At 38.9% G+C, this 22,375-nt stretch overlaps 1 protein-coding gene across 1 annotated transcript in view; it reads left to right on the top strand.

Annotated features, from left to right (window-relative positions):
- Positions 1-22,375, top strand: part of RGS22 (regulator of G protein signaling 22) — a 63,486-nt gene that overhangs the window by 3,934 nt on the left and 37,177 nt on the right. Inside the window, exons 3-12 of the mRNA XM_052787606.1 lie at positions 22-84; positions 8,214-8,435; positions 12,215-12,300; positions 14,143-14,308; positions 14,647-14,822; positions 17,811-18,090; positions 18,205-18,455; positions 19,018-19,179; positions 20,129-20,277; positions 21,971-22,070. Coding sequence (XP_052643566.1) covers positions 22-84; positions 8,214-8,435; positions 12,215-12,300; positions 14,143-14,308; positions 14,647-14,822; positions 17,811-18,090; positions 18,205-18,455; positions 19,018-19,179; positions 20,129-20,277; positions 21,971-22,070 — 1,655 coding nt within the window. The remainder of the gene's footprint in view (positions 1-21; positions 85-8,213; positions 8,436-12,214; positions 12,301-14,142; positions 14,309-14,646; positions 14,823-17,810; positions 18,091-18,204; positions 18,456-19,017; positions 19,180-20,128; positions 20,278-21,970; positions 22,071-22,375) is intronic.

Genomic DNA, 22,375 nt, shown 5'->3' with positions numbered 1-22,375 from the left:
TGTGGTTTTGTCTCTCTGTAGGAAGAATGCTTAGCCACAGATGATATGCTTGTGGACTTCTTTAATGAATTTTTGAGTCTTCCAGTAAGTACCTTACAGAAATCCCTTGCAAAATACAAGAAACACCTTACTAAGTTTAACAGTAAGGAAACCCAGCTTAGAACATTTTGCATTTTGTCACTGGGTAGTTAAATGGCTTTTACAATATGTCTGTATTTTAATGGTAGCAACTTTTATTGCTCCATGTTCTTATCAGTGTCAGGAAATATAACGCAGTATCTGGACTTCTGGGGATAGATTTTCTCTTGCAAATTTATGTATTTAAATCACAGTGCACCAAAATAATATGAATAGGAAAGGAAAAAGACACATAAATACTTATTTAAAAAGTATAAGGAGTCCACTTTTATTCCAGTATCATGATGTGCCAACATAACAAATGTTTGTCCTTTTACATTCTTCTGGTGATGCACTCAGTGATTAATAAACACTTTAGCTCAGGAACCAACTCTTTCTCTTCATGGCTGTGAAGGTCTCAAAGTTGGCACTCCCCTCCTCTTCCTCTCCCGTCTGCAGCTAGAAGGATGCAGCCTTACGCTGTATTCTGTGTGCTGATCTGGTTGCAGTTAGACCACCATACCCAGTGCTCTATATTTAACCGGTTGCCCTATATTTTGCTCCTTTTCCCCATTAACTAACCTACCTTCCCACAGTCTCATGAGAGTCACATGTATTGTCCTGCTCCCTCAATGTGGCAATCTCACCCAACTTCATCTTGGTAGTCTTGGGCCTGACTGTCCCCATTCTCTCCATCCCCACACTGCAAGGTGGCACAGACCTTTCCACAGCATCGCTCATGGCTCCTGTGGGATCTCCCAGCCGATCTATGCCAGAGCTGCCCCACAGCCTGTCCCCTTCCTAAAGCACTGTAGTCCAACAGGCTGCACTATGAGAACATATACCCCTTTCTGCAACTTGCTTGGTAGGAACCACCACCAGCATTAGGAAGGGGCAGGATATTTCTTGATGCTCCTTGGACCTAAGACTACGGTGCAGCCACTATTGGAATAAATTCAGTTATGATTCAGGCTTACCAAACTGAACTAGACATAGATGTGCTCTCTAAGTCACATCACAGATTTGTGTAAAAGTACACATAATGGGAGCTGCAGAACTAAGGATGGTAGAACGGGCTCCCCATGCCAATTTTTTATCTTAAAATAGACTCTAGAGGTATTAACTCTACATAAGAGTGTGGGTTTTGTGCACAGCAGCAATACTGACTTCTCTCAGGACTCAGCCTTTACGTGCTTTCATCACACTGCAACATTCCTAAGAATAATTTTTGCAAAACTAGGGAGACACAGATGGAAGAAAATGTGTGGTGAGAGGGCTGGGTTTTTTTCTCTTTCTATTTTTTTTTTTTTCCCCCTTTGCAGCTGCATTAGGATATTTACCTAAATCCAAGCCTAACTATGTAGCTTTTAAATGCAGGCATCCTTCCATGTGCGAGATTGTTCTTAGCACAGGAATACCATCCTTCATGCCTTTGCTGCTTATTTGGAAACTATGCCTCAAGTTTTCCCCAAATCACAGAGGATGGAGCGGGTAAGAAGATCAGCCTGATTAGTCTCTGGGTCTCCTTGGACATGCACAGATTTCAGGACTTCTATTAGAGGCCAAAATTCTCCTTGGCCTCAGAGGGCTCTACAGCCCGCAGTCCTGGCACAGCTCAGCAGCTCTGAACCATGGCGATTGTCCAGGCGCTCCTGACAGCTCTGGAACCCACAGAAAAGAGTTCACAGACACTCCTGAGTAAACACTGTTTTACACTAGTAATCTTGATAGGCTTCTAAGATGACAAATGGTCTCCTATATATTTACATACCTTCACGAAAACAGATGCTCTATTAGCTATTTTTATCTGTAATGCTTTCATAATTGGTTTTATTTTCTCTTTGATCTTTTCCTGAGGATTTACCCTCTTCAGGATTAAGTTCTATTAATGCCTTGAGTTCTGTGGTTTGAATACCTTATATTCCCAATTTCCCCCTCCTCAGAAGGCTTCTACTAAAACACCACATTGAAATTTCCATTGCTTTATTCTTGTTGTGCTTATACACTGTTGCCTGGGAACAGTATTACCCAGGTGTGCTAGTAGTTAGGCAACAAGTTAAACTGAAAATATTGTGTGACTTGATACAAGAAATCAGGGGTAGCATATGCTTATTTTAGAAGACCGCCTCTGCGTTGATTTATAACACACCACTGGTGTGTGGAAAATTGTATCACTGGGGACTTGCTATAGCAGCAGATTTTTTTTTTTCTTTGATTTACAGTATATACTTTAAGTGATCCTGTTGTTATAATAATATTCAATATAATCTGACATGAATATCTAGGTATTCCAAAGATCTACATGGTGTAATGAAGGATGGTTTGTACAGAAAATATTTCTGAAACATGAAATAATACAAAAAACCTCGTGAGGGCACTTGTTGCCAGTAGTACAGTGATTTCACAGTAGCAGAAACCAATTACATGACATAAAAACGAGTTACACCTTCCTTAGTAACTAATCTAAAATGAAAGGTTTAAGAGAAACATTGGCCTGGATACATTTCCATTTCTAGCTGGTCAAGCATCCCTAAATTCAAATCTTTGATCCGTGTATTTAAAACATCCGAGAATATGTTTAGCTAGGAATGAAAATTGAGAGGTCAGAAATTGCCATCCAGCTCAGTGTTGGAGGCCTCAGTAAGAAAGCGCAGTAATGTCAACTTGTTTCTCATGCACTCTGCAAGTGCCTGCTACTCATTCCACCCCAAGTCCATGCTGGGACCTTACCCCTCATTTTCCAGTTACCAGTGATCCTGATGAAGACACACACGCTCCTCTGCAACCTCAAGGAATTGCACTAGAGACAGAAGAGCTAAGTGCACCTCAGTTGAAGCATTCAGGAGATGACACTCTTGGTGGCGAGTCCCTGGCTGTGGGTTTCCCCTGTAGCAGAAAGCTAATAAGAGACCACAGTTTTATCAGCTTCAGATTTGAAGGCTACTTCTTTTGAAAGTTCTCAATAGAAAAGCTCTCCACTGAGTAGTCTGGGATCCAGGACTTGATGCAGGTGATGATTCTAAAACCAATTAAAGCCCAAGTAATAAAGTTTGTGCCAATGGGTCTTTCTGAAAACAGAATGGTCCTGAAAACCTAGTGCTGTCAAGAGTAAAAACAGGCCTGATCTACGAGCAGCAGATGACAGAGAGAGCAGAAAGCAAAAAGCAGTCCACTCTACTGCACAGTTCAGGCCCTTCTCTGTTTTGAAGATGGCTGTGAATAATTCAATGCATTGATGCATCAACACATCAATTCAGGGCATCACCGCATGCTCTTTGGTTTCCTCTTGTCTTTTCCAGGTGTGTGGAGGGAGGCTGCAGGTACTGATACAACCTCCCTTAAAAAGGCTTTTACATCAGTAAGGCCCTACCTGCATATTATGTTGAGACTTACCCAGGACTAAAACTTGCTTGATATCTTTGACATTCAAGGAAGAAAAGAAACATTCCTGACTTCCTTTCTCACTGATAGTGGGTTTACTCAAAATGTTCTTCTCTTCTCTCTTAATTAGGTTGTGGTATGTGATTGTGACTTGTGTCTTACTCATCAATGGAAGGGAAATCCTGGACTCATTAAAGTCAGTGGGAGATTTGCCATTGACCATGTGCAGTGTGAATTTTCCAGGCACTTCATAGAGCTACTCAAATTCTCTTCTGTCTGGACTCTCACTGACATTTATTTATGATACACACATACCCGTCTTAAGGAAGTTTTGGCAAAACTCCTGGATGAGGTCTCTATTCATTCCCACCCTTTCAGGGCCTTAACCTAAAAGGCAGCCAAGCTGTAGTCATTCTGTTTCTCTTGGGATCAAACTACATTATTTGGGGTGGGATATGTTGAGCATATTTACACATTTGTTAAGTGTATCTGAAGTTAAGTATATCTGAAAACTGTTAAGGCAGAGAACAGTGAGATTTATATGTCTGATATCCTGGCAACATGGTGATGGATGCTGTTTTGGTTTCTGTTTTGGGAGGACTGAGAGAAATTTGCCTTCCCTTTAGTTAAGTGTATAACTTTAGGTTTCAGAATTATGTATTCTATTTATTCTTCAACTGAAACCACATTCAATGTGCATTTGATAGCTAAGAAATTTCTTTGCTGTCAAAAATATACATGCAATTTTTCATTTATTTAATAGTATTGCTGTACCACAGTCTGAAAACAGCTTTTTGTTGTTTGCTTGGAGATTTTTTCTGAAGCTGAGATTACTACACTGAGTTACATTGGTCATACGGGGTTCAAGGGGAGAATTGCCTGTGAGTGAAACAGTTTGCAAAGCCTGTAGACTTCTTATTTGTTGGTATTCTCAAGTCCTTGTTGATACTATTTATTGTGCTAAATTGATAATGTATGAATCCCAAGCTTCAAGGCTCCTGCCAAACGTGACTTATTTTTTCTTAACATCTTGAGGTATAATTTTGCTCTGGAGTTTTCCCTCTCTATCTTCAAAGAATCAAAATTTGGACCAACTAGAGAGAGAATGATACACTTAGTCTTTGATTAGTGTATTTTACTTGTCTGTAAAAAGCCAAAGCACTTGCCAAATGTGGGGTAAGAAAGACATTTCTCAGTATATTAGATTGGCATGCATAATTTTTTCCCCTTCCTTTATAGTGTAGGCTATCATCTACTTAACACAGGCATCTTCACTGAAGAGATTCCTCATTATTGCAATGACCTAGAATATTGGTGGTGCCATAAACCTCTCTCATTATTGTCCTGTGAAACATTGTAGGATTTTACAGCACTTGGCTTCTGTGGGAAAGGTTTTAAGTTTGCTACAAAGTATTGAACAGGGTTTTTTTTTTATGGCTTGTACTGTGTGGGAATGGTTAGATTGCACGTTTTGCTCCAAAGTTCCTCACATACTGAAAGGGAAATGGATTGATCGATCCTCTCTCCTGTACTGTAACTGGGAAAAATGTTTCCTACAAGAAATCAGGTTAATTTTTTTTGTGTTCCCATTTGAATTTTGTCATAACATTATCACTCTTATTTTTGTGGTGGGGGATAAGTTAAGAAGTTCAGGACTTACTTACCTCTTCTTTTATTATGCTTACAAAAACATTCTGATTTATCATTCTAGTTTTCTTAAGTAAGCAAGTGAAATAAGCTTCTCCAGAAAGTGTATTTAACTATTCTAAAATGCTTTTATATGATAGTTTCATGAGCTCCTCTATCTGGTAGAATTTGGGATTTGTACAGAATCATAGATCACTCAGGCTGCAAGGGGGTTTGGGGAGGTCTGTAGTCCAGCTTCCTGCTCAAAGCAGGGTCAGTGCTTTAGTATTGAGACCAGATTTTTTGGCACTTTGTCCAGTTGGTCTTGAAAACCTCCAACAGCTGATTCCATAGCCTGACTGGACAGCCAGTGCTAATCATCCCACAATTACCTTTTTTCTTATATCTGAAACATCTGTTGTTTCAGTGTACAACCATGGTCTCTTTTACTCCCACCATGCACCTCCGTGAAAAGCCTGGCTCTACCTTCTCAGTAACCTCCTGTAAGTACTGTAAGACTGCTGCTAGGTCCTCCCAGAGCTGTCTCTTCTTCAGGCTAAACAAGCCAGTTTCCCTTAGCCTCTCCTCACAGGGCAAGGGCTCCAGCCTCTGACCATCTCAGTGGTCTTCTGCTGGACTCACTCAAATATATGAACATTCTTCTTGTACTGGGGACCCAAAACTGGATGCAGTATTCCAGATGTAGTCTTACTAGTGTCAGGTAAAGAGGATTACTTGCTACTCTCTGGCTGATACAGGAAGTATGCATGCCTCTTGATATTCTTGGGGATAGGTAACTACATCTTGGTCCAAACCTCAAAAGTCTGGACTAGAACCACCTTTTTCAGTCAAGTATGTATTGTATGAAGCCTTAATCTTCTTATCCCCTCAGTGTATGATCTTTTGTTTCATTAGTACATTTGTCTTATAAATGATTTGTATTCAGACTCCTAAAATAGCAATACACTTTATATTTTAAAAATTGTCACTAGCATCTGTTTCATTACATTAAAGTTGCTGTATGTTTTCTGTTCAGTTAATTAAAATATGCACTGAAAAACCTAGATCTAGAGTAAGTTACAAAGGATTAAGTAAAAGTAGATGTGTGTGATAAGCTAATGTTGTCTTTGTTTAGTTTTCAAGTTGAACAACATGGAACTGAAATAATCTGGTCATGTCTAATCATGTAGCCCTATATTATGGAATTTGCACTCTGTTTGCTTTTTTCCGCAAGCAAGAGCATTTCAAATCCCGAGAGACTGAAGCACCTTGTTTTTTAGTGTACTTTATTCTGTTGCTTTTTTTAAAAACATGGAAAAATAAATAAGGAATAATATATTTGGAGGTTATTAAGGTTGCACAGCTAGTCACTTAAAAGCTGGTAGCAGCCCAAATTAGGTTTGAAAGTAAATGAAATGTACACATTGCAAATTGGGAGAAGGTCTGAATGAAGTATAGAGAAATCTACTACACATAAAAGGCTCTTTAAAATGCGGTTCAGTACATCTGGAGAAAAACCACTAAAATCTGCAGAGTACCCTGGAGAAAATTAATGCCGAAAGAGGCGCAAGGTGTCAGAGAACAAAAACCAAGCTGTGATTTAAACTGCAGTTAGGTAACTAAACAGACTAATGCAATTCAATGCATGGCTCTGATGTCATAGGCACTAATCATACACTTAAAGCTCTCACAAGCTATGTGCTTTGCCAGGCTGAGCCTCCACACTAAGACATTATGAGATAAGTAGGGAATGTTGTAACCACATGTTGCAGCCACGTGGTTTGATCCTGGGCATTGCTCTATAAGACCTTGATCAACAAGGAGGCTTCAAACAGAAGCAACAAAATAGCTAACACTGATGTGGTTACTTTGGACTTCTATAGGTGTGAAGAACAATAAAATTGGTCTGTAATGTATTTCTATATTATATGTAGCATGTATTCAGCTTATGTAGTATGTGTATGAATTTTATCTATGTATATATATATACGATATATGAAAAAGTTCAAGGAAATGAAAAATGCAGTGCTTGAAAAAATAAAATAATCTTATTAAGTGCAGGGGAACGACAACTGTACAAACACCAGGTGGGATCCTGTCTGGAACAAAGCCAAAAAGAATTTTGGCACTGGGTCTGGATATGGCCAAGATTTTCTTCAGTTCTTAAATACAACATGCCTTCTTGTCTTCCAGCTCAGTGTGGAGATGCTTATATGCTCTGGTTGTATATAATCTCATATTCATAACTGTCTTGGTAATCCCCCATTACTTCTGTAAGATCCATCCATATTTTCCCTCTTCATTTCAAGTAAGAGAATTTGAAAGATAGTCTTTTAGGGAAATACCTAATACCAGAGCTCAAAAGATGAAACATGGCTCTGTTTTAACGTGTACACATGTAGTGTTTTTTTTGGAGTTGATAAAAGTTACAATTACATAGCTGAAGTTGAAGTTTGGTCTACCTCATGTATTATACAGTATCTGACTGAATTAGTCATGTATAATAAAACTTACTACAGGCCATAGGTTTTGGTAGGTGTTTGACCTACAAGTAACAATATGGTGAAAAGCCTTTCCTACATATGGAAATCTTCAGATTCATCCTCCTCAAATGCAACCCACATTTAAAAGGTCAGCTTCATTGCTATTCTTTTCAAGCCTTGATTGGTTGCGGTAATGAATGGGAGAACAACGCTGGAGATGTGATCCTGTAGGTAAGTAGTCCCCTGCAGAACAGTTACTAAAGTCACTGTAAATTATATATTCTAGACATCTGTATACTGGATCTATTATTTGCATGTGAAAAAGAATGGTCTGTGATATAGAATGAGTTAAATTCTTGACAATTAAGCATAGCTGAAACAAAGTACAATTGCTTTGGAAAGCTATACAGCGAAGAGACTAATGAACAAGAATACAGAAAAATTACTATTCCAGGCCCTGAACATAAACTACAGCAGGCAAGAGAAAGAAGCTTTGTAATACCAGCTTGCATTCTGTAGGATGCTTCTATACTTTAAAAAGTAACTTTCTTAAATGAAAGCGTTCCCTTATTACAATGCTATAAACTTTCCAAACTTCTTTTGTAGACTTTTGCCCAGCCGGTTAAGTTTAACTCTGACTTTGGGGTTTTTGAAGTAGTTAATGATGCCCCACAATGCCTGGAAAGCCAGCTGAAAAAAATTCTACATGATCAGAAACCTCCAAACCCCATTTATGATGTTCTAAGGAAAGCAAAGAATGACGGGCAGCTCTCCAAAATGCGCAGCGCTTCTCCAACCTTCAATATTGATCCAAATTACAACACTATGGTAAGCATCTTATAGCCCCTGAGTTTATATTTAGATCTTACTGTAGAGATACTGGCAGTAGTTATTGTTGTGTTTGGCTTGGTAGCTTGGGAAAAATGTTAATTTATGTTAGGAAAACATAACGATGGGCCAAATTATGCCCTGCAACACACATGTGTCTAGCAGACAAGTGAATGGAATTACAGATGTACATCCTGTAGCACAAAATTTTGAAGATTCTGTAGGGCAGGATTCAGTTGTGTGGTCTGAATACTTTTTAATATTAAAAGAAAAAATATTATGACAACAGTTACTTTACTAGTGATCCCTGGAATGTGCAAATTGACTGAAACTAATGCATCTCAGTCTTTCCTTATTAATTAATTTCCTTGTGTGGCTATGAGCTCATCTGTGGTCTGGCAACACATATGTCTCTCTTCCATTAATTCCCAAAGGATTTACATGGTTAGCATCAATTGAAATGGCCAGAGAAAATAATCTTTGGCGACAAGAAAACTAAATTAATGGAAAGATAGGTTGGATTTTAGAAAAAAATTATTGTATCAGACACTATCAATTTTCGTATTCCTACCTGTTTACTTTCAGGGCTTTCTTCAGCACCAAATGAGGCAGGTTAAAATCAGGAGTTGAAGCACTGTATGCACCTAAGAGAATACAAGACAGTATAATTTGTTGTGGGAGTTTACCTTTAAACAACAGCTTTGGAGGAGAAAAAATATTTCACTGGGATACTTGATTTATTCCTTTCTTGCTTACTTTGCATTGGTGTGACTGATGTGACTTCAGTTCATTTCATTCAAGGCCAGTCTAAGGTCTTGCTACATTTTTAGAGGCGGCTGCTCTAAATTATGTCATAGCTGGAAAGCTGAGAGAAAAGCAGGGAGTTGTAACAGACTGCTGCTTTGCCCAGTATAAGCGTAATGATTTTCAGAAAGGAAAACAGTGTTGAGAGAGGTCAAAAGGCAATGGTATTTAACAAAATGATAGTAATGTGGGATTGCAATTATCTGCATCTAAACTGGACAAATGCTGCAATACGACAAGGCTCACAGACATCCCTACCACGTTAAATAATTATTTTCACAAATACTTTGCTTGAGAGCACAAAAGCAGAAGAGCTATTCTCAATTTCTTATTTGCTTTCAGGATTCAACTGAGGAAATGTTGTGTGCTTGTACAAGTGTGGCTAACATTGCTCTCTGGGATAACCTCACATCATTGCAACTGTAGGTGGCCTTACTTGACAAGTTCAAAGCCATTTCACTATTACTTACATCTTTCATGTGGTTTGGAGCAACAGACCTTCTGTATTATTTAAGAATATGTTTCTTTCTCTGGGCCATTTTCCATAGATAGGAAGCATTATGGCCTTTTGAGGAGCAGTATGCCTCGATACACTTTCTTCACCTTTTGTGGGGAAAGGGTGATGTTTCTTCTTATTTTTGACTCCTCCTTTACTGGACAGGTAACACATCTGGTTCAGCTTGGCATCTCAAGGCTGAGCTGGAACAAAATGGCCTGCAAAACAGCATGCCAAAAATTGTTACTGCAACTACAGAAGGTGAAAGAGTCCGCTTCATTCATTGTCCTACACTATGAACCAGAAGAAGTCAACCCAGACCAAATGCATCAAGCAGTTCAGTTCAAATCAAACAGAATTTGATCCTTCAGGCATCGGGTGATGCTGCCTCCTTTGCTTTGACTGCTTTCTTCACACTGACTGAAGAGATTGACAGTTGCTTTGAATGTTACATTGATACAAAAAGTCACCTTGAGTGGCCATCACTGGCACATTACTAATGAAAATGAGCTATGATTGGAGAATCCTAGTAGGCCTTTCAGGCTACAACCTGAATTTAAACACATTTCGCCTATGAAATACTTCCAGTGGTATTTTTCTCTGTATTTTACTTCCCCCTCAGACTGTTACAAGTTTACATATTCTCTGCATGTGTGCGTACACACTTGCAAATTATTGATACAGAGGTAAGTATCTTCTTATCAATAGTCAAAATCAACTTGGTGTAAAATATATTAAGAAAGAAACCTGCGGAATTGGGTAGAATTGATCACAGCTATGGAAAGAAACTGGCTGGCATCCCACATACCTTACTTCAGAGAAACCCCAGTTCAGCAAAGCACTTAAGTATGTGTTTAACTTTAATCAAGGGAAGTTAAACACATGCTTAAACTTAAACACGTGCTAAAAGCTTTGCTGGATTAGGTCCCAGCAAGGCCTAAGGCTGACTGGGTAAGGAAGCTAACCAAGGTAACAGAACCCATCAGATTAAATGTAGCATCTTTCTCTGGGGAAGGGGAAAGCATAGAGATTCTTTCCTTTCTGATAGTATCTATAATTTTGTGTACCAACCATGTACAGATATGAACATATTATGAATCACTCAGATAAAAAAACTGGGCTGTGAGTCAGTAAATACATAAATATTAAAAGCCAAAATAAAGAGACGATCTTCTGTATTTCAAAAAAGCTTGTCAGTTACCAAAAAGAGGCATACACTGTGTGGTTGGGAGTAATTAGTCTTCATCTCCACAAATTACATTGTATGAGCCACTGCCAACATAAGCTTTCCATATTTTGAAATATTTTCTTCTCTCTAAATGAAACCACCCACTTTCTGAGTAATTCAGATTTTTTTAATCCTCTACAGATATATATGAGGCAGAAATAACCCTTGTCCCTAATGGAATATTAGCTCATGGAAAGAAAATTTAAAATGTAATCTACATTAACTGATTATTTGATATAGCAAGTAGCATCCATCTTTGCCCAAACTTCACCTGTTTTATGGACAAGGGAAGTTGCTGCATTCTTCCAAATCATCAGTCTCACCTTCACTAAAAGGAAAAATGCACCTCAGATAAATAAAACAGGTCATCCCCTAAGAGTGGAAAAAGTATGCTCTTAAAAAAAAATATTAAAAAGTGTGCTGTGTGTCATTTCTAAGGGAAACAGTTATGGATCACTGTGGCCCATAGTCAGAGATCTTGCTTTCTGTGCAAGACCCCAGGCATAGTTTTTTGGCTAGCTGGCTCCGGGTAGCTCACTGCTCAACACCTCCCTTTGACTCCCCAAACCACTCTTTGGAAGCACCTCCCTTTCTGCTTTCATGATGCATTGAGGCTTAGACCGCCTGAGCAGAAATCTGTTAGGGGCCCGATTCATAATGCACTTAGGCTTCCACTATGAGTTACTGTGTGCAATGCAGTTTTGCAATGCTCCAACATAAAAGTGGGAAAAGTGATAACTGATTGGCTTTTTATTTGTTTGATTTTGTTTTTAATATCCACAGGTGTCTCATTCTGGGAGTATAATTTAATTTAAGTGTTCCTTATTCTTCAAATTCTTGAGGAAAAATGTAATAGTGATTATTTATAAAATGTGATAAAGTCAGAAAAATTAGCAATTTCCTATTGCAGAAAATTTATGAGCATCTAATTTGCATTTGTTATTGTACAGTAAAAGCATGATTCATACACACATTATTTCTGAAGAAAAACCACCCATGATTTGTTAAAAAAGTTGTACTTCTATAGGTGAAATCAGATTTCAAGCTTTTTAGCTGTTAATAGGAAAGTAAATGAACTCAATTGTCCCAGCATGATTAAGGCTAAACTGGATAACAAAGGTGATGTTCACTGTATATTTGTCTTCCTGAGACAATGCTTCTGTAGAAGGGGGATGGAGAGAATCAGTTACATGGCAAATGAAAGAAGAAAGTCAAGAATACTGCAAATATTTGGCATTTCTTTTTTAATAGTGTCTTGATCGAGAACAAGCAATTCAGTGGATTAAGAAAGAAAGGCTTCCAGCATTTCTAGAGAGCGACTGTTACTTTGAATACAGGTATTGCAATCTTTTATGCTGTGTCTCAGTTTTAAATTTGTACATTTTTCTCTTCTGTTTAATTCATCTTGACAGTACTCTCGATATGTTTTCTTCCATCTCTAGTTCTGTTTGTTTAATTTTAGCATTTTAGTGACCTGGATAAAGTAAAATCAGTGACTTTTTTTCACTCAGCATTCTGTAATTTTCCTTGACCATGAATTACATACTATATTACACCATTACAAAGAGAGTAAGAGTAGGGTTTACTGATTTCTGAATCTCTGTTCCACAGAGATATCATGGTAGCAATGCGTCTTTCTCTAACCAATATGTAAGCTATATAAGTGGAAGTTATGAATCTATGGAATCTATTTGGAAAAAACAGCCAGTCCTTTTTAATTCAATCATTAGTTTTGTGTCTTTGGGCCCAATGTCAGGCTTCTTTTTGCAAGCTTCTCTGTGGGATGCTGTGGCATAGTTGGATGATTTACTGTTACACACTTGCTATATTTTTCCAGATGTCCTTTCAGCAGATGTTCGGGAGGTTCAGTGTGCTTTTTGGAGGATCTGCCTCTACATCCTTTAAGGTTGTGTCTAGATGCCAATAATCGTAGTGTGTTTCAGGGGTCCTAAAAGGAGAGGCAGCCTGGCAGTATGGTTCACAAAACTCATGTTTGTTGATTGTAATGACAGACTAGGTACTGGGGTATAGATTTCTACATTAAAAATTTCAAAATGTTTTTAACTTTCAATATCCTGAAGACTGCACTTAAATTCAAGGGGAAATCTGTGCAAAGAACAAGCAAACCATGAAAGAGTGCTCCATTTTACCTTTAGAAGCAGCCTGCTTTACACATATCTGGGCGTCATGAAACATTAACTTTGATCTTCTGCTATAGCAAAGTATTTCTTTGATCAAGAAGAGTTATCTAAGAGAATTACATAAAACTAACTTTAAGCATGTACCTAATTTCTATTGACATCAGTGGTTTAAGTTGCTTTTCTGAATCAGGATCAAGATAAGCTGAGATGCTAAAAGTGAAACTTGCACTTAAAGATGTAGATAGCCCAACCCTAGAATGAAATCATATTTGCCCTCATATAGTGGGGACAAACGAAACTGGGCATTCACTCTTGGTCATAGGCTCAGGCATAGGCTTTGTCTTCACTTCACATGCACCTTGGTTGATTTTGTACTGCTTTCTGACTTAACTAAGTTCTGCCCCAGTTCTTGAGCCCAGAGCGTCCTCATTATCGTCACATGGTTCTAAGATTGCCTTTCCTGAACATCGTGAGGTTCACACTAACACAAGGTAGCACTGGAGCGCTGTTCGGTACTATAAAGTCCTCATACAGCAGCCAGCTAAACACGATAGTGCCAGCTGTCTTGTTATCATCTGAAAGTGCAATTAGTATGATCACGGTTGTGGCATTGCTGCTGGAAGATTGCTTGTATCAGGAACAGGAAATGTAGTGTCTGGTGGTGATACAGGGCTTCTACAATCAGGGAGAATAGCTCCATTTTAGTGACCGAAATGTTCGAGGGCTTCTTGGCAGGGCTTGGGACTGCACAGATACATGCAAGATCATCCTGACAGAAATCAGTTTTACTGGTACAGCTTGATAATGCAAAGCAGGCCACCATATGTAAAGCTGCTGGACTATGGAATGGCAGTACCGGCATTTACATATGTGACAGCAGGTGAAGGGTGAAATAATAAAGCAGATCATAAAGTTCTTTGTAGCAATTTATTTTTAGGTTGATCATGCTTTTTATTGCCTATTCTGGGGAAAAAATCAACTCTTTCTCTGATTAAAAGCTAAAATTAACTGTTTTCTTGTCTCAACATTTAATTTCAGGCTAGCTAAATTGATGTCACAGGTCGAATGGAGCAAGACTGGCATTAATTTCATTATAGATAGTGACTACTATCCCTGGATAAGGAAGCAAGACCCAAGTTCTCCTCCTCCCGAGGAGGATGACACTTCGTTGACTGTGAAGAAGTTCTACATATCGCTTGGCCAGGTAAAATAAACATGTTTAATTCATCAAGATTGAATGCTTTGGGTCAAATTATTGTAACTGAGGTCACAACCTAATTGGACAACTGACTCTCTGAATATCCCTTACTTTCAAAGCTCTTTGTACTACAGAAGAAGGTTGATGGGTTGTAATCCATCTTAAACAGAAGCTGTGTCACAAGTATGGTCTGCTACTGTCATACAGCTCTCTTCACTGGGAACTATCATTACAGAAATCTACACAGACTGCACAAAATGACTACAGACACTAAGCCCTCTGCTCTCAGAAACACTGCAATAAATAGAGAAATTTGAATTATTCTATGACATTTATTTTCCTAGGCTACAGTTTCTCAAACAAAGGATTGGTTTACACTAGCAAAACGAAGTGAATCCATGAAAACTACAGATTCATTTATGCATCCTGTAGCTTCTAACCAAATTCAAGATAATCAGTGTTTGCCTGGGCAGCATGAAAGAGACCATTCCTTAAGTGAAAAAGACAGCCTTCTGGGTAAGTAACAGGGGCTCAGCCATAGTATTTATAACACAACTCTGACTAGATGGAAAGAAAAGGCATTCCAAGGAATTGCTGCTAACTCCACTTACTACCTTCTGAGCATCATATGGTATCTTAGGCTTCAGACAGGGATTTGTTTCTTTCCATAGCCACAACATTAAGTCAAAATTTGAGCTAGTAGCCAAGTAATTTTGTGACAGTAGAAGTCTCTTTTCTTACATATTTCTGTCTCGTAGATATCTGTAAGTTTCAGCTAAGGGTTTTTGTTTTTTTTTTTTTTATATGTTTTGAAAGACTTTCTTATCTGGATTCTTTGGGTATTTGATAATGTATGATTTGTGTTGCAGCAATCTTCTTAGGGTATTTATGTTGGGCACTTAAAGGCCTCTTGGCTGCCAATTTTCATGAATCTTACAGAATGTAATCATTTGTGACACTCCTGTCTATCTGTCAAATTTAACTGAAATTGTTCAGCAGGTTTCAAAGGTACTGGCAGAGAACATACAGGTGCACATATGGACATACCTGATTGCATAGCCTTGCTTCTGCTCTGTAGGCAGTAGCAAGATGAACAAAGAAGTCTCAGCTCATATGTTAGGAGTTTTCTGTCCCCCATTCTCAGAGGAAAAAGCAGCCATTCCACTTTGAGACTTGAACTGCTCGGACCTTGGAGTCCGATGGCTGAATGGAAAACTGGAAGACATGGTAACTCCAGAAGTCTGTCTTCTTCCCCCAAACCCCAGGAAGTATATTGTTGATTCATGGATTATTAATGAAATTATACAAGTTGCACTTGTTTGCAGCTCATGACTCTACCACTAATTTTTGCAGTGCTTTGATCAGAGAGGTCACAAATGCACCATTCTTGCAGAGCTTTGTAATGTAATGTAGCTCTGTATTGCAGTGGGCTGGGCATAGGCCTATGGAAAGCCCCTCTGTCCTCTTCTTTTACTGCGGTTGTCCTGCAGTCAACCAACAGCATTTTACCTCAATGAGTATTTTACATCTTCTTACTGAAAACTTTATTTTATAATATAGACTTTCATTTTGCATGTGCTTATTACTCTTCTTTATGCTTATTTCATGGGAAATCCAGCATTATTTCAGTCAGAAAACTTTTTTTAGGCACAGTATTCACCTGGTGTAGGGGTCAGGCACTGGGAGCAATAAAAGGCATCAGCCAAGTTTCTCAGAGCAACCCTGCAGTTAGAAAGAGTTCAATAGCTGAAGGTATTTGCTTGGACAATCCAGTTTGAATTCCTTGCTCACTGCTTCAGTTGGATCTGGGTTATCAATTAATGTCTTGAGCAAAACCCTGAGCCACTTGGCTTTTGATTACTCAAGAGCTGTGTATCTCTCTCCCTAACTGCCTCAGGTCCTGTGAAATCATTCTTCATGTTTCAATTTCACAAAACTGTGTTGAGAAGCTGTAATTTTTCTTTGTCGAGTGAAAGCATTTGAAATAGTTTAGAAATAAGAAAAGATATTTTAAATCACACTGATTTTTATATTATAGTCAATATATTGTGCCATATGTACTTACACACAAGATTATGTAAGTGCAGAGCAGGGAATCTCTATGCCGTGTTCCTAATCCAAGCGTCTGTCTGTGACTGGCCAGCATTGGTTAGACGTGGCTTATTTTCAGAGGAAGATGGAAAGAATGTCTAACTGCCATTGCCATTTATTGACTAGGCCACCACAGAGGGCTACACAGGCTGATAATATTACAAATGTGAATTTAGTGGATCTGAGAGATTTAGCCCTTTTCTATCACAGCCTGATGTAGTGCTTTGTGCTCAGAGGTTATAGCAGTCTCCTCACTGACAAATGTTTTGCCTCAGTGATACAATAGAGTATGAAAGCCTACATCTTCGTGTTAGGGAAATATGAAGATACAGTTTATTCTATCATTTAAACACTGGGTTGATATGAAGATATTGTAGACCCAGAATTGAATTATGACTTTGGTTTTTTCTTACTTTCACTTAGATGCTGCTGCTGTTCACAATATCTGTAGTTATTCTGCTCAGTTTTATAGGACTGACTTGTACAGCAACAGCAGCATTAATCTAACTAAGCAGTACGTATAGTCAATGTCATCTTTCCTAACATGCTCCAGAAATACTCGATTTGATAAAAGTCTGGCAGAAGTAGAAAAGACATTTGAGCAAGTTAAAGCAGTAAGTTCCTTTCTCAGCAGACCAGGATGGCAGGGCATGCTTAACAGCATGGTGATGACGAGGAGTTGGGTAAAAGGAATTAAGTAGAGAAGTGTAGACCAAAAAAACAGGGCTGCTCACTGTTCTGAATTTGTTAGTTATGAAACATCTCTAAATGGAAAGGAGCCATTTCTGGGTGGCAGACTGGACTGCAGGATTGTTAAATGTTTCCAGAGCCCTTAACATAATCATTTGTTTTGTCATCCTTCTATGTCTGTCAGGATTTTACCCAACTGACAGACGCCTGTTAGATATTTTAGTCTTTTGCAGTTATCAACGTAAGTAGACAAAGAATTGTCACTTACTAGCTTCCCCAGGCATTAAAAAACCCCAATCCTGCTACATACTGTGACTTTGATCAAACTATGACAAAATGCTCAGGAAGAAACCAGGCCTTGCAGCACAACAAGGTGGTTTAACAAGCACTAAGGAGCTGGGATGCTCAGCTGAGTAAACAAGAGAATTGGCTCCAGAGGGAGTTGTTCCTGAACTCTGCTGCTCTGCTGGAATTCAACAGGGAATGAGTTTCTGAGTCATGGGGCTGAGTTTCTAGCCAGATAGCAACAGCAGAAGCACTTCTGCTATTCCCTGCTCTGCAGCGTGACATGGTCTGATTGTTCTTCAGCAGCATAATAGATGTTACATTTTTTAACTTGAAAATGTTGATATGCAAGAGAACAGTCCTGAAACAAAAGGGTGTTCAATGATCTTTTCTGATTTAATGCAGAAGCAAGTTCCCTGTCTAAGGAATGCCACCCACAGAGTTTCCTTTCCCCTTCATGGATAACATCAGCAAAAGCCGACATTATTAGGGAGAGATCCAGAGAGGCTGAGGAGGGTTCTTCTGTGGCCATTGCTGAGCCTCCTTCCTACACTCAGTTAAGAGTTTATCTAGACCCAAAACAGGACAGTGCAGCAAAAGAAGAAAATGGACAGGAAAGCACAACTTTTCAGACACCGGAAGAATTCATACCAGCTCATACTCAATTTGTAATGAAGGAACCCATTTCAGAATGGTCCCACCAGTCAGCTGCTGACATTGAGAATGATGTGGATTTCCACAAACAGCCTGAAGTGTTTATACACGAGTTAGCAAATAATGAATTTGCCCGTGGTACTGCAGAGTCACTCTTTTCCCAAAGTTCTTCTCCATTTACTGTCTTGGACTCCAAGGGAGACGTAAGAGAACGAGATACTGAAGAAGTAAGCTTAAGATCAAGTTCTGAAAGTGATGGGGCAGACAGTAGGGCTGCCTGGTGTATTAGTCACAGGACTTACGACACTGGCACCAGACACGAGTTTGAAAGATTCAAGAAATTCATTAAAGGAACACTTGGGGAGAGGTACTGGTGGCTCTGGATGGATATTGAAAGACTAAAGGCTCTTAAGGACACAACAAGGCAGCAAAGGTACTTCCTATTATTTAACAGTTATTCCCATTGTTTTAATACTTGTAACACAGCTAGATCAACGCACGTTTTGATATTTCAGAATAAATTGTAATGTTTGAATAGAACAGACACAATTAAAGTAATCATGAGTGTCCTGACAAGGTAAGTCAGGAATGACTCTGCTGAACCTTATAAAACTCTTTTTGCAGAGTCATGTTTGCAAAGCTTACAGGAAGTCAGAATCGCTGTAGTATTAAGGCTTTGTTAGAGAGAGATTTGAAAAACAGATGGCGACAGAAAGAAAAAAAAGAATAAAAGAACTTAAATTCACAAGTAGGGCATTCAGTATGACAAACTGCTTTAATGAAAGGCTCTACTGGATTCAGATTGTCTATTCTAGGGCACCGTACATTTTATCTTATACACAACCTGTCTCTAATTTGCAGAAAAATTGTTTTGGCTTCTGCCACTTGCGGTTAAAAACATGTTGCATGACAGCAGTTTAGCCAGTAGGATGAACTGTACTTGGTTCTGTACAGCATCTGATACATGCTTATTTGACTGTTTTTGTTGACTCAAGGCAACTCAGTAAGATGAAAAAACTGTATCTGCTGAGCAGTGGAGACTATTTCCTCAGTTCAGAAGTGTTACTCAGACTTGATCTACTGCATGGAGATCAGTGGAATATAAGGCATTTAAGACAGATTCAGCCTGAAGTAGTGAAACCTCTACTTCTTTACTGGTATGAAAAAATGAACACGAACTAAGATTCTATTGTTTAACAAATTTCCCTTTTCTTTGATAAGCCTATTAGGTTTATTTCATCTCACTTATCCCATTGCAATTATGGGAAGCAGTGTCATCATAAATACTAGCAGATGTTGCCTCTGAATTTTTAGTTGAGCCTAACCTAAACTACACTGCAGTCTGCTGGGAAGCTGGGTAATCTGCCTTACTGAGTCCTTGTTATTTTACTGCCAGAGCATCTGAGCTACTTTGTGTATAGCTGCCTTGGATACCATTCAACTAAACTTTAGGCTGCAAGGTAGAGAAACCCCTCCAGGCAAAGCAGGTTAATTCTGTTCTAACCTATTCCCCATATTGCCCTTCTCAAGTTTCTGAGGATGCTCTGTGTATACATCTATGTGGAATTTGACCCTGAGACTTTACTGTTCAATGTCTGTCATACAAAATGCCTTTTGCATATTGACAGCTTAAGCAAGGATAAAAATTCTAACTTGTTTCCAAAACATAAGCTACATTTTTGAAGGTCTTCTCACCTCCCCAAGGGGGATGAACAAATTGCAAGCATAAACAAATACCTGCAGTTGTGAACTTTGCTGCGGAGCCTCATGAGAGTTGTGGTCTATGTCCTGTGACCTACAATCCTTTCCTATCCTTTGCTGCAGGATGGATGGGGCATATCCTACTGCAGACTCATACAAAGGCTACTATAATAGTGCAGAATTTGCAAACTAAGTTTATTTATGTGTAGCTTGGTTTTAGATTTGGAAGAGTGCAATGTCTAAACATACCTTTAACACTAACTGCTTTTTAATTCCAGATGCATATAGCACCATATCTTGATACAGTAAACGCCATCATGGCGGGGGGGGGGGGGGGGAAGGCAGCCAAGTAGCCTAGTATATCATGTTCTGGGAAAGTTCTACTTACTAGGTTTTTTTTCCTAGGGGTCCCAGATTTTGTGTCACTCATTCAACAGCAATAGAAACCGCCAGTGCAAAACTGAAGCTCTGGCACACATGCCAAGACAGACCAAGGGTGGACATTGATCCTTTTCCACAAATAGTATCATTGCTACCATTGACACTTAAGTCTTGCACACCCAGGATACCACCTTCACTTCCTCAGGTAGGTAGGATCATAACATTGAAAAACAAAGCCTTGTCCCATCAAAAAAAATGATAAAACTCCTTGAACTTAATAGAACAAGAATATGGTACTTGGTTGTTAGGAAGTCAAGATTTAGAAAAGGTGGTCTGTTGCAGATGGTTATGTATAAAAATGCAACAAAATTTTACTATACTTTATGGAACAGGTTGCTATAAATTGAGTCAAATTATCTTCTCAGTTACATCCCGGCTATTTCATAAGTCTTTTGGATAGATATTTTAGCTCAAAATTCTCAGAACTGCAAAATTAAGGATCTAGCAGCACAGATTCTGCCCTTCAACCAGCCTTATCTTAATTCAGAGTAATTCTTACAACTTCACTGCAGTTACCTTGAATCTACCCCTCATGTTTGAAAAAAGGGCAGAGTTCAGCTCATTTTCTATTACTACAGTCCTCAATCAGTTACATGAGATTTTTGCTTTCTACAGAGGGTCATGAGCCACACAACACAGACCTTTTCACAGCATGTAGCTTGCAGGTGGCCAGTTCAGTTTTGACTCTTTTCTTCCTTGAAAGCCTGCAATGAAAGCTGCAGGTTTTCAGCAACACAGTGTTAAGCCTCAGGACAGAAGGTACTTGGAGAATGTGAATCGAGACTGTGGTTCTAGTGTCAAGAATTGGATGGGCTATGCCGGAGATCTGTTCACACACACCTCTGTTACTTTGAATTGGATAGTTTTAGGCTACAATTATATTTTTTAAAAAGCTAATTCATGGAGATAACAGAGGAAAAACAGTGGGACAGATTTCCTGTTCAGAAGAAGCTGGGTTCAGGAGCCAGATTCCTATTGATTACAGCAGGAATGGGAGCCAGAAGCAGCTGCCTCTTACAGAGACCAGTTCTGGCTTCACAAGGTGTGCTAGTGACCCAGGACTAGCTGTAGGTCAGGCAGACAGGATCCTAACTCTGCAGGTTTTCCAGCCCCTGTTGAGTTCAGCACTTGAAGAAAACTATGACCTGGCACCCATGAACCTCACAGAATCAGCTGATGGACTGTTTCTTGCTGGTTTTTCTTTTTTCTTCTGAGAGAAATCGGGACTTTTGCATCTTCCAGCCTCACTGTGCTTGCAAGAGCTTAGAAAGAGCAGCAGCTCTGGGTGAATTTCTGAGGGCACTCTGAATGCAACTGGCATCTCCAAGAAGTCATAGCATGATTTTGTTCAAAATAAGTAAGTCAGTGATGCTGTGGCAGAATGCCCCCTTTCTTTCCTAGTCTGAGTGATTGTATCTGTCTTACAGTGAGCTACTTAAGGTAATCTTCCTAAAGATTCACAAAACATGTTCACATGCTCTTCACCTGACATCCTTTGTAATTCTGTACAAAGTGCATGTAACATATTTCTACCTGTCAAAGATGTAGTTTTTAAGCTATAGTGGTTATTAAGGTGTGCTGAAAAATCTTGCAAGATATTTAGAGAAAATATTTGCAATTTGCGGTTTTATATATTGTGATTGACAAGGAAAAATAGTTGTGAAAACCCCCTTGAATGTTTTTGAGTAGTTAATGAGAACATGTTAAGATAACAGGAAGGTGGAAAAATAATCAGAATTGCCTTATTTTTCTGTTATGTCTTTTAGAAAAGTAGAACAAACTCACCAACAACTTTATTAAAACTAGCTACTCCAAATTTCTCTTTGAGGAGGTCATCAGGATTATCACCTACCCTGCCATCAAGTCAGAGCCCCCCAAGGGATGACATTTCTAGCAGTAGAAAGTGGTAAGTACAAAAGTCCGTTGTACATCTTCCTGCACACCAATATACCTCAAATATTTATGAAAGGCTTTTAGATCCTACTGTCTTCGTGAATACTTTTCTTTAATACAATAATCTGCTTAGTGAAGCACAGTTATGGTACAGATTGTGTGCATGGAGAATTCCTCTCTGGCTGATCAGTTTCTCACTTGTGCCACAACACAAAAGGGTTTATTTCTCCAAATACAAGTGTTTTACCTTCTCTTGTGTAATAGTTGGTATTCTCTACATACATACATATTCTTTTAACCTGTCTCAAGCACTTGTCC

The sequence above is a fragment of the Harpia harpyja genome, chromosome 5 (genome assembly GCF_026419915.1).
Source record: "Harpia harpyja isolate bHarHar1 chromosome 5, bHarHar1 primary haplotype, whole genome shotgun sequence".
NCBI lineage: Eukaryota > Metazoa > Chordata > Aves > Accipitriformes > Accipitridae > Harpia > Harpia harpyja.
This window is presented reverse-complemented; position numbering and strand designations above follow the sequence as displayed.